The sequence below is a fragment of the Fundulus heteroclitus genome, chromosome 13 (genome assembly GCF_011125445.2).
Source record: "Fundulus heteroclitus isolate FHET01 chromosome 13, MU-UCD_Fhet_4.1, whole genome shotgun sequence".
Lineage (NCBI taxonomy): Eukaryota > Metazoa > Chordata > Actinopteri > Cyprinodontiformes > Fundulidae > Fundulus > Fundulus heteroclitus.
This window is the reverse complement of record NC_046373.1, coordinates 39,035,897-39,049,297: the sequence shown is the minus strand read 5'-3', so window position 1 is coordinate 39,049,297 and position 13,401 is coordinate 39,035,897. Positions and strand designations below refer to the sequence as shown.

Below are 13,401 nucleotides of genomic sequence, written 5' to 3'. Positions count from 1 at the left end.
CACTAAATTTCGCAAAATAGTTAAACTACATTAATTAAAGCCTCGCTCCATTACTGATCCGAGCTCGTTAGCGACGTCTACTTCCTGTTTATAACAGCCAACGTCAACGTATGATGACTTTATGCTGTGCGTCTCCTGCTTAATTTACTACAAACCAGTAGATGGAAACACGTCTGATGCAAATTTTCTTTTTCTGCGATATTTTAAATGTTTGCTCAAAATTTGCACGAGAAGTGGACGGAAACGCAGCGACTGACTGCCGTTTATCCATTGATCCGTCTCACCTGGGCGTAAAAACATGTCTGACTGTCTGAGAACCCTCTGAAACTTGACAATTTGTAACAAATATTTTATTTACAACTTTCAGAGGGTGAAATTTAATCATCAACAGAATCAAAGCTGTTTTAGAGAGGAAAGAACTGTGCCTCCTGTTTAAAACAACTGAAAGTCATTTTGTGTTTGTCAGCGGCTTGGTTAAGTTGAAAAGGGGAGTTTTCCTCTCCACTGTCGCTTCATGCATGCTCAGTATGAGGGATTGCTGCAAAGCCATCAACAATGCAGACGACTGTCCACTGTGGCTCTACGCTCTTTCAGGAGGAGTGAATGCTGCTTGGAGAGACTTGATGCAACCTGCTGGGTTTCCTTAGAGAGGAAACTTTCTCACCAACCTGGAGGATCTCATGGAGTCTGACTTTGGAAAGAACCTTGAGATGACATGTTGTTAACTGGTGCTATATAAATAAAATTAAATTGAAGAATTGAATTGAAACCTTTGCATTCAGGTTTCGTATTCACACAAATTGGTGTTTTTGAAGAAAAACAAGAACATTTAGCCTCTGCTGCGTCTGAACCGTGGGCGGCGTCTAAACTTCTGCTGATAGAGGGGCTCAGCTTCTGGTCCGGTTCTCTGATTAACTCCTCAACACGTCTGCAGATTAATCAGAGCCGGGGGAACCGTTCACACGCAGAGCCATTCAGGCTGTGTTTTAAACTGTTGGCTGCATGTAAAGCCATAATTCCTGCTGTAGCTGAGTCATCTTTCTCAGAACTGAGGAGAAACAGGAAGCCGCTCGTTGGGAGGCTCCTGCTGGGACTGATGAGGCCGGTCATGACGACGGAAACCAGAACGCAGCGAGACGTCGATCGACCGCGTCACGTCTGAGCTCACGCTGCGGAGCCGGGCCGCTCCCGACCCGCCGGACCGCCCCACGGTCAGAGGCTCCGCCGGATGTTGGCCGCCGTCGCCCTGGAGATTGTTTCCAGGGAGCCGTGATGCTGATGAGGATGCAGGTGGAGAACGGAGGCTCGTCTGAACGACAGCATGGAATGAAAAACCTTTGGTGGTGGTTTCCACAATCTTTAAATAATCTCAAATGTTCAGTTTAATACAGAAACCGTGAAGGAAGGTGGTGACCTGTGTTTTAAAAACAATGTGATGCTCGGATCCATGGTGAGAAAGAGGGAGCAGAGGATAACTCCCCCTCTGTGGATTCATTTGTACAGCAGCTGGTAAAAAGGTAACGACAGCGGTGGACATAAGAGAGGAGAGGGCTCCTCTGGACGCTCTGCTGAGAAACCCAGGATTACATGAGCATTGTAGCACATTTTGCATGACTCTGAATCTGACCTGAACGCTGAGATTCCTGAAATAAAGTCAGCATTTTCAAATCCAGCATGTTTCCCAGGAGACAATGAGCGGAGCATCTTTACAGGCTCAGCCTTACCTGCGGTCAGGTGAGGCTGAGCCCAGGTATGAACTGATGTCCTGTGGCAGAAAGGTCCTTTTCACTGCTGGATATTTAGCTTCTTCACTGTTTTCTACCTTAATAACCTTCTAAAGGACAAAACCGTGAAGAAGCAAAATGATGAGAAGCTGCCAGAGTCTCCTGAAGCAGCAGCCGATGTGTCTCTGTTAAAACATTTCTTAATGTACTACTTTCTAAAGCTTTATTTTCAAACACCTGATACAGAAAGTCTTCTTCATTTCATAACGACTTCCACACCGATGACTTTCATCTCTGCAACCCGGTCGCTCTTAGTTTTGGTGCCGTCACAGACAGGAAAAGATTAAAATACCTCGCTGCGTCTCTGAATAACATCTACGAGCTCACAGTTTGGCTCTGGCTGTAAAAATGGATTTAGGCAGAATCGATAGAAAACTGCTCTGATTCTAGTACGGGTCCATTTGAATCAGTTAGGATATGATTGAAATGCTGGTTTAGTTCAGTAAACCTATTCAAAAAAAATGAAACTCATTTATCATCTGGATTCAGTCCATAGGGAGCGATATGTTTATTTCTGATAGTTTTGATGATTCTGGCTTACAGCTGCTAAAACTCCCAAATTCAGTTAATCAGAAAATTAGAATATTACCAGAAACACACACCCTGAAAATAAGAAACCAGACATCTCCAGACTTTTAGACAAAATCCTTTAATCAGATGAGACACAAGCAGAGATGTTTGGACAAAGCCAAACGCATCATATCGTCACACCGCCCTGAGATCAGCTGTGAAGCTCGGTGGCGTTTCCCAACTACTGTAATGTCCCGGGATTTACACACCTGGGATTTATTTTACCTGGGTAGAAGCAATCCTGGGTAATTTGTTTGCTTTTTGTTTCCGCTGCTCTTAAACGCAGCAGGAAATTTGTACATGTCAGCCTAATGCTGTATTGGGAAGCAGTGGAGAAAACCGCACTTCACCTCCGGTCCCACAGGTGGCGGTAATAAAGATTACACCTTAAATATATATCTGGTTTATGTCGCCTATCAACCGTGACAGCTTCAAGCACAGAGCCGTGAGGAACTGCAGCTGTTGTACCGTCATCGCAGGCATGTGTTGCAGTGGCCTAGTCAAAGTCCAGACTTGAATCTGATTGAAATGCTTTGGTGGGACCTTCGGACATCTGAGCAGAACCCTCCATAAAGTGAAAGTTGCTGCTAAAGGCTTCTTCTTTCTTTACATGTTGGGTTTTTGAACACTTGCGTTTAGATTATTTTGGGAACTTATGAAGATAATCTTTGTTTATATTTTGGTGAGTTTGAGCTATTGAGGCTAGATTTTAGTCATTTTAGAGGCTTTTAAAGACCAGATCAGTTTGATTACGTCTTGACGGAAAATCCATGGAACTGAAAGAGGGTGTACTTACTTTTTTCCTCCTTGTATTTTGGGTTCAGTGGACTCTTAACCAACAAGTGATTTAAATTTAAAAACTCACCAAGCCTTCCTGCTAAGTAACCTAAAGTGTAGAAAAAGCTGCAACCCGCTGGTCAGGCCGGCTCAGCAGAATGACTGAAGGTTGGATAAAAACGCAGATTTATGCTGAAACTCAGCAAAAAACCTCATTTGTTTTTGTCTCCCTCAATTTAGAAAATTAATCTGATATATCATAGAGATTTTGTACAGAAAAACTGAAATATTTGAAGCCTATGTCTTATGGCTTACCGGTAATGAAAAGTATTAAAAAATGAATTGTGTCACAACCTAATCAGCCAATTAGCTGCAAATTGCTGCTGAGCCTCTAAATGGTCCAATGCTAAAGAAGCTGCTTGTTCAGAGGGCTGGATCCAAGCACATTCACAGAAAGTTGAGTGGAAGGAAAACGTGTAGTTGGAAAATGTGCGTCAGCGGCAGGGATGACCGCAGCCTTGAAAGATAATCCTAATTAAGAAGAACATGTCAGCTGGTCAGAGCTCCAGTTTTCTGTCTCAGCTCTGCTGCACCAGGTGTACCTTCTTGGTTGGATTTTGTTGTTTTGGACTTCTTTCTCTTGCTGATACCTTCTCATTTCTGTAATATAAAGTTTGATGTTTTACCGTACCTTGCATGCAGACTGTCAGAGCCGTGCAAAATGAGAAATAAAAATCACTTTTGATCCTGGCGATGATTCAGGAGATGAAGACCATCCTGAGGTTTGGTGATTATGAACCCAAGAAATAAACAATTATCCGTTTCCCTCCAAGCTAAATGCTCCTGTTGAAAAGCTGTGAGCTGCAGTTATGACCGTCCCGGATCACATGTTCGTTAAAACGTTCTGCAGAAAATGTAGTAAAGAAAAATGCATCAGCCTTCTGGACTGGGAGCGCTGAGGAGTCGCCAGAAGGAACTGGAAGGTGTTTCTGGTCAGAGGGATGTTTGGGTTTCCCTTCTGGACCCGTCACACCTGACTCCTCATCAGGTTGGGATGAATCCTGACGTCTGACTGCAACTGGACCGCACCAAGCATCCAAGCTTTTTACTCCACAGAGGCTGATTTTTATTTAAACATCGCTGCTAAATGCTAGAAATCCAGAACTAGATCAGCACATCTACTGCACCCTGACATTTAACCCAATTTAAGTCAAAACATTCATCCGGTCATCTTTGGAGGGTCGTTTTTCCAGCAGTCACAATCAAGAGAGACCAATTAACCCGACAGTCATGGTCTTGGACTGTGGAGAACCCAGAGAGAACCCACACATGCACAGGGAGAACATGCAAAAAGCTCCCAGGCTGGGATTTGAACTCAGCACCTTCTTGCTGCAAGGTGGCAGTGCTACCAACTGTCTATCAGGTTTTTAATTTATTCTTTAATAAAGATAATGTGATGTTTTTCTACTGTTAAAAGGGTTTAAATAAAGATCATATCAGAAGAAAACCTGATTTAGCAGAGAGGCTCGTGTGATTTCACCAGGAACTCTAATCAGCTCTGATTCTGAGTTTTTGCTGAAGTCGGACCATGAGGCGGTCCGAATGTACCGAGGCGGTTTGAAGACGGCGAGGAGGGTCTGAGGTTTCCTCCAGGAGCTGCTGCCATGCCCCAGTTCTGTCTGCAGCTCCGTCTCCATGATTTACCTGACGGGTCGTCAGAGAGGAGGCTGTCAGAGCGCCGGTTCCCGCTGCGCCCGCAAGATCACGCGCTCAGAAAGCAGAGAAGAAGTCAGAGGCAGATGTTTGAGAATGAGAGGAGCAAGAAAACTGATGGAGACTAAAACCTGAACGAGCTGAAGTCAGGGATGAATCAGAGCTGCAGACAGAGGCCTAGTCAAAGGCCATTTTAGCCTTTGACTAGAATGGCCTTTGACTAGGCCATTCTAGTCAAAGGCCATTCTAGCCTTTGACTAGAATGGCCTAGTCAAAGTCCAGACCCGAATACCACTAAAACATCTCTGGGTAGACTTAAAAACCAATATTCACTTGTCTGCTTCGTCTTACTTTCAAGCCTCAAATCCACCACTTTAAACTTTGAATGTGTCCTTATTCTTCAATAAACCGCCTCAGTCATCAGGGAAACTCTAATTTGATCGTATTAAACGTCTGAAGCTGAATGAGGGTTTTAACTTTGGTCATCAGAGGGACAACAGCGTCTGTTATTCGTCTGGATACATGAGTTGACTAAAACTCATATTTTCTAACAATCTGCCTCTTGTCTGGGTAAATATGACCTGTGCTGTTTCTCATCTGCAGTGTTGCTCTCCAACATGTGATTGCGTAATCGTGGTGAGACAGACTCTGAGGAAACACAGGAAGCAGTCGGCCGTTGCTTCTCAGGATAGCTGAGCGTAAAATCACATTTTCCTCCGCTGTGGACGTCTCACACAGTTGTTTCTGTTCCTTAAACAGTTGCGTGATGTTTGTCTTCGTCTCCTCAAGAGGTTCCTGTGACGGTTCTTTTTCTCAGAGCCTTACGGACTCTGCAAATGTCTTTCTGCAACGCGCTGATGCAGAGAAAAGCACTGTGAGCTGCTTTTATGTGTGAGTAAATGCGCTCTTCAGCAAAGAACATCTTCTTCTACACCTGTGAAGACGTCTTCACTTCAGATTAAGACCACTCTACGCTCTCAATCACTTCCTGTGAGCACAACACCGCTGACCCGAGTAGAACATCTGTGCAGTATTGTGTTGCTGTCGCTTTAACCTTCAGTATCTTTTGACTGCCATGGTGCTAGCGCTAGCCAGCCGTGCCAATTCATGATACACATCATCTCAAGGTTCTTTCCAAAGTCAGCCTCCATCAGATCCTCCAGGTTGGTGAGAAAGTTTCCTCTCTAAGGAAACCCAGCAGGTTGCATCAAGTCTCTCCAAGCAGCATTCACTCCTCCTGAAAGAGCGTAGAGCCACAGTGGACAGTCGTCTGCATTGTTGATGGCTTTGCAGCAATCCCTCATACTGAGCATGCATGAAGCGACAGTGGAGAGGAAAACTCCCCTTTAACAGGGAGGAGAACCTCCAGCAGAACCAGAACCAGGCTCAGTGTGAACGCTCATCTGCCTCCACCCACTGGGGCTTAGAGAAGACAGAGCAGAGACACAGAAAGCTCAGAAGCTCACATTGACCCAGGAGTACTTTCTATGTTAGATGGTAATAGAGGATGATCTGCCTCCCCTGATGATTTCACAGCTAACAGAACACCAGAATCAAGACCTCTGGACTTATTCTGGGTTCATAATTAATCTAAAGAGATATTTCTCAGGTTGCAGCTGAAAACAAGTTTTCAGAAAAGAAAAATCATTCTTGACACCAACTTATCAGCTTATTTACAGTTTAATGTTTTATTTCTTACTGAGGATTTTCAACTGAACTCTGCAGGCGTTGCAGGCGGTGATGGATAAAATAAAGCCAGAATCCTCTCACATGTTTCTGCTCGGGTAATTTCCTGTGACGCACTCACCTGGAGAAGCTGGATGCCAAAACTGGTTGCATAACATCTAGAGTTATGTAATCAGCAGAAATCTAATTCACCTTCCAAACGTTGGATTTCAACTTCCAGAGACGATCCAGGAGGAGATCAGTCAGCCGGTGGAGAGGGACACAAAACACTTTGAAGCAACTCATCAGCCGGCTGCTGCCAAAGCAGACGCGTGTTTGCCAAGTTGGCTGAAACAGGAGGACCAGCAGCGTTTCGTTACTCCACCAACACCCAGGTGTCCACAAATAGCAGCTCTGCAACGGCCTCAGCTTCTGCAGAAACTGCCTTTTAATCAGTTCCTGGGGGAGCCTCAGACGCCTGTGAGCCTCAGACGCCTGTGAGCCTCAGACGCCTGTGAGCCTCAGACGCCTGTGAGCCTCAGACGCCTGTGAGCCTCAGACGCCTGTGAGCCTCAGACTGTGACGCCGGCTGGAAAAGTTGCGTGTAGCCGCCTGAGGTGTTTGTTGAGGAGTCGGGTCGACACAGCTGGACTGAGCCGGTCCAGAACTTTGGATCGTCCTCAGCGGGTCGAGTAGCTCACACCGGCAGACTTTCACTCAGTTTCTGGGAAAATATCTCCACAATACCAGCAGAGAAACATGTCAACGTGTTTCATTACAGCAAAGCTTTATCTTAGAGTTTATAGAGAATGTTGGTTACAGTCTCGCCTCCTGACTAATGTGTTATTTCATAGATATAATATGAGTTTTGTTTACGTGGCACCGTGAAGCATCAATATAACCAAAGTAAAAGACAAACCATATAAACTGGCAACACTAGTAAAGAAAATACAAATAAGTAAAAACAGATAAAAATCCTATTTACATGATATAAAGGGCTTTGGTTCAGTAGCAGAGTCTCTCATGGATTCAATGACGGATCCAACATGAAAATGTCACTATTATTTTTTTATTGCTTTATTTTGAGCTATATAAAAAGAAGAAACTATATACAAACAAGTACTAACAAGACAATTCTTTTTTTTCTATTTTACATAATACTGTATTTATACTTAAACAAAAAAAACAACGTATTTAGCTCGAAAGAGAGATGGAAGAAGACAAACTTATTTACTCCTACTCTGTATTCATACATAAATCATGTGGTTGCCACTTTATTTTGAGATTTGGTAAATCATGTTATGTATAGATGTTTTTTTTTTACCTTTTATATTTGATGCATTTCCTTGTTAATACCCCTGATATCACTCATTTCATCATCACCACATTAATAATTTTATTATACATCATTATTTATTATATACTACAATAGTGTGTATCATTTTTAATTGATAATAAAAATGATATTTAGTAATTTTATTAAGGTATTGGTGCTGACAGTAATCATGATTAGTTAGAGTTTTGTCGTTTTGTGCATTGAAAGGGCAAATGTGGAGCTGCCATGGAGGGAAAACCCTTCCAACATCTGGTCCACCCTTTGTGGACCCGTTGGGTCTGCAGTGGGAGAACAGAACTGGGCCTAAAGCAGAACCCTGAGGAACGCCACACATCCCTGTGAGGGGCAGGAGGGTCACGTGACTTTGGATAATTTAGACCAGGATCTCATATATTCACACAAAATCAGTATTTTTATGACCACCTGATGAATAAAATGGAAATTATTGTTGCGGTCAAAGAGTAAAACTACCTGATATTCAAAGATCGGTCCAGTTTTAAAGTATTTCATGAAGATAAATGCTGAAAGTGGCTCTTTGAACCTAATTCTAAGTATATCTTTCCATGTGAAAAGCCGAGGACATCCAAAGGAAAAACCTCTGAAGGAACCCCTGAAGAACCACTGATCCGGGTCACTTTAGAACATCGCAGCAGTGTCTGCTGTCTTGGAAGGGCAACAGAACTTGTTTCAGACGTCTTTTTTTTATCTTCATTTCTGGGCCAGAAAACATCCTCACATCAAAGATGCTGCGTGAAAAATGTAATTTAAGAATTTCTTTTATTTGGGCCGCTGTGTTCTCGCCTCTCAGCGATCATCGTGGTGGTCAACGCCGTTTTCTCTCCGTTTTCTCGCCTCGTGCTCCTCAGATCAGCCCATCAGCCCGTCGGTCCATGTTTTGGGCTTTAAGCGGCTCCCTGCATGTAAATCTGCAGACTGATTAACAGTCTGGTGTTTTTTTTTTTCTCTCTTTCAGCATCAGAAAAGGTCTTCTTCCTGTGAAGGTCTGCCGCTCGGTGCTGCAGCTCCACATGCGAGGAAAACCCAAGAACGTGACGGTGGAGACCAAACCGGGCCAGACCGCTGCGGACTTCAAGAAGAGCCGAGACGGTTTCGTCCTGCTGGTTCCTGATAAATGAGAGAAAATCTTCAGCTTTACCTCGGACCACCAGCGGGACTTTTAACGGGTTCTGAGCAGAACCCGGCGTATCATTCCTGAGCTTCACAGGGAGGAAACATGGAGAAGATGGAAGATTCAGTGCAGCTGGAAAGACTCATAACTCTGCTGCAACACGGAGATGTTTCAGAGCTTCTCTGCTTTTTTTATAGGATATTTTTTTAAATAAAGTTTAGAATGAAAATAAATTAACTTTGATAACAAAAATGGGGTCCAAATGTGTTTGGGTCTGACCCGAAGCGCAATCATGGAGAATAAATTATTCAAGCTTTACCTGAGTGAGTTCTCTGTGTTGGTGTCTGTCTGCGTCCGGCTGCAGGCTCCAGGCGGCGGTTCTGATCCTGAGCTGGAGGAGGTCCAGTCTGCAGAGTCCGGTCCGGTCCGGTCCGGTCCAGTCCGGTCCCTCTGCACACGGTGGTGCAGAAACAGAGATTAAACTGGACTGGGTGACGCCGGCGCTGCTTCCTGTTTGGTCCCTGCGGTGCCGGTGATAAACATCACAGGATGAAACGTTTATCTCTTGCAGCCCTTCTTCCTCAGTCAGATTCATTCTCGATGTTCAGAAGACGAGCTCTTCTACTGCTGTAGTTAGGAAAGGAGGATTTATTTGTTTAGTTCTGGTTCTGGGAACCCAGCAGAGATCTTCTTGGTTGCTCCCTGACCAGCAGCTCATTCAGGTTTTTAGGCTTCAGACCATTCAGTGTCTCATGGATCGTGAACACGGTGGTTAAAATGTATTCTTCTGCAAACGGAGCCAGAGCTGTGATGGAGGAACCGCTGTGATGCGACCCATTTTTCTGCTGTTGGTCAGGACTCTGGCTGCAGCCCTCATTTTCAGACCAACCCAGTAAACAATGTAAACTACAGGAAGGAAAGGCACGCGCTGCTTTTCCTGTGTGACCGTTTTTACCTGTAACTCTTTATTTCTTGCAGCTTTTTAAGGCGGCTGATTTAGTATCAGGCATTTGGGCTCATTAGATTTCAGGTCTGAGTTCATGATGACGCCATTTTAGTCACTCGCTGATCTATTTGGTTGCATTTTTGGGACCAAAAACAACGACTTCTGCTTTTTCTGCTTTGATTCAGGGGAAATTCTCCCCTATTCACTCCTGCATAGTTTGAACACAGATTCTGAGTTTTTAGTGGAGTTTGGTCAAGTAGTTAGAGCAAAATATAAATAAAAATATTAAGTCGCGTGTCATCAGCACGATGGTAACACCTGTTGTCATAATCCCTGTCCCAATACTCACACTAAACCCTACGCACTTGTATGAAGTGTACACTTGGTGGAAGCACACTTAAGGGTTTGAGCGCGCCGGTTACAAGCGTCCAGAACACTACGGGTTATGTCATAACTGCGACACCAAAAACGACGGGACTGTCACTGTTTTTGCAATCTTTACTGCTAAAAATCATTAAAATTGCAACAAGCAATCGTTTTAAGGGGAATAAAGTGCAGGAACTGAAATTTGGGGTGTTTGGGTATAGCAGAGTGGGTATTACCACAAATGAGAAATGAGTGGAACATAATATTGTTAAATATATTCCGAAAATAAATATAAAATAACAAAGAATATATGTATTGTGCCTTTCATTAACGAAAGGCACCTTTTTTTTTCGTTACTCAAAATAAGCAAAAAAATAATAAAAGACATTTGACATTTTTAATAACTGTTTCTTTATTGTATTTTTCATAACTTCATAAACCTGTGAGGTAAAAAAATCAACATAGCGGACAGGAAGCATAACTGGTTGCTTACTGGTTCAGAAACACACTTTCAGAAAAAAAAACAAAGTCAACCAAAAACATTACTTGGTGCTTTCAGACATTTTAGAGTAAAAATACAACAAATTCAACAACTCAGAGAGAATAAAGTTAAACTGTTTCAGGAAAGTAGAAATAACTACCATATTTAAGAAACTACCACATTAAATAAATTAGTCAGTTATTTAATGTGGCAGTATGATTTTAGATCTTTTTTTCACCCTGAAGCTCAAAACGTCACATGCAGCAATGAATTGTGGGTAAAAGACTTCTCCAGACTTTACTGAAGTGTGGATAGAAGGCGCAAAGGGGGCGAAATACCTTTAAGGAGAATCTGGTGGGCTTTACGTGGTTCCTGGAGGAACTCCACATGTGATCAGTTACCCAGTGACATCACTTCCTGGTCTGTCCAGTAAGACCCAATCCAAACCAGACGGTCCGTCCAACTCAGCTAACATGAACTTTAAAGCAGACTGTGATGAAATTCTGGGTCACCGGGTGACAGACAGGAGGAAACATGAGATGGAAAGCCTGTTTTAGAGAAAGCTGGTTTTACTTTGACCCACATAGTTCTGTGATGATAACAGCTGATACCTGTAAAGCAGAACCATTAGACGGTGTCTGCATACCGACTAATTGTTCTGGAGGCAAACCAGGAAAAAGCCTCTTCTGTTTTACCATCAGTTCTTCTTGTTCTCTGCTGATGTGGTTGGTTTACTTCATGATGAAAAACAACAACAACACGTGTGTAACGTGTTTACATGCTGCTTCATGACTGAATAATCCGCTTTGGTTTTCTCTGACTCCCCAAAACCAGGTTAAGAGTTCATTCCCTGGAACCGGGATATAAATACCATTTAATCTAGAGTCTTTTTTTTTTGGTTTAAACTCTGCAGCGACACTTTCCGTTTTCAGCGTTTTTAGCCGTTTTTTAAATGTTTTTTTTATTTTTTATTCTGACTTCTCACAGTCGGGACCAAAGATGGAGCAGAAACACCTGAGCCTGATGGCGGATCAAAGTGAGAATCTCGTTAAAACGTCGATGCTGCCTCTTTTTTGCTTGCAGATGTTTGCTGCAGCTGGAGAGGGAATCTCCATTTAAGCCAGCGCTACGTGTGAGCTCCTCCGCTGTTAATCTGCCGCCGCTCCTCCAGTCTGATGAGTCACTGGCTTTGTGTTCCCCGTCATGTTCAAGCACAGATTACGGCCTATATGCTGCTTTTATTTCACTCTAATCCTTTAATCGTAGCCGTGAAGCTCTGAGTTATCAGCCGTGAAATGTGAGGAGCTTCCTCCTCTCAGACATCTTAATCATTTGTCAATTACTCATCAGATCAAACAGACATTTGGTCCAAAAAAAGCAGTCTTATTCAGGGAGCTTTGTATTTTTTTAATTATTTTTTTAATAGTGTTCTGTCTGGCAGTGTAGAAATAAGAATTGTTGTCTTTATGCCAAAAGCAGCCCAACAGATTTTTTACTTTCACAAGCGGAGCCGTACCGCATTTGCCATAGTGCTCCGCTTTATTTATACATGCAAGAAGCTTTATTATAATTAATGCAGGGAATATTTCATGTTATATGGACACTGAAACAGGAAGGTAGAAGAGGAAAAAATAGAAAAGGTGAAAGAGAAAAAGGAGAGAAAAGGGAGAGAGTAATATAACATCCTCTGAGTCTGCTTCTACACCTGCAGAGAGAGATATAAAGAACAGCAGAACCAGCAGATAAAGTATTACAGGAACAACCAACACCTTGATACCATCACTGAAGAATATAGAGGATTAATTAATACGACATGTAGAAAGTGACAGCTGGAGATAATAACTGTGAGTGCTGGGGAAGATTCTCAGTCATCAGGGTCATGATCATTCCAAAAAAAGTAAAAAATCAAAATAACTTAAATTTTTGAAGACGTTTCAATTCCCATCCAGAAAGCTTTCTCAATTCAAATGTGGTAGTTTGGAAGTTTTTATACTAATAGTATAAAAACTTGGAACTCCACACTACTCCAGACATTTGAATTGAGAAAGCTTCTTGGATGGGAAGTAAAACGTCTTCAAACTTCAGAAAAAATTTAAGTTATTTTGTTTTTTAACTTTTTTGGAATATTTGTGAGAGTGCGTTTGTGTCTGTGAGGTTTATCCATGAGAAAAATGCTCAGTAGTGGTTGTGAGGAGCCAAAGACCCCCAGAGCACCGAGGCAGACGCTGAGGAACCAGAACCCCAGACGCACAAAGGGACTTTCAGAGTAAAGGCGCCCATGAGGGGCCAACACAACTGGGAGCTTTCTATTGAAATGTTGGATTCAGTGGCAGCTTGTCATCATTTCTCCGGTTGTTTCCTCCTCACATCGTCACAATCGGCTCTGCAGCAGGAATGTTGATCACCTTTTAGCGGGTTTCATCACAGGCCTTTTAGTCGTGCACAAACAGGAACCCTCCGAGTCTAAACTAATTCATCAGGACTGGAGATTGTTGATGCAATCGCCTAATGTGCTGCGCAATTCCATTACACAAAGACTGGCACCTGGTCCGTCTCACTTCAGAGATTTGCGGCCCCGCAGCCAGGATTTGGTAACGAGTTGGAGAGGATTTACCCGGGAATATAATGTGTGCC

At 43.1% G+C, this 13,401-nt stretch overlaps 1 protein-coding gene across 1 annotated transcript in view; it reads left to right on the top strand.

Moving 5' to 3' along the window:
- Positions 1-9,292, top strand: part of myo1g (myosin IG) — a 64,571-nt gene extending 55,279 nt beyond the window's left edge. Inside the window, exon 23 of the mRNA XM_036145724.1 lies at positions 8,819-9,292. Coding sequence (XP_036001617.1) covers positions 8,819-8,981 — 163 coding nt within the window. The 3' untranslated portion in view covers positions 8,982-9,292. The remainder of the gene's footprint in view (positions 1-8,818) is intronic.
- Positions 9,293-13,401: the final 4,109 nt, after the last annotated feature.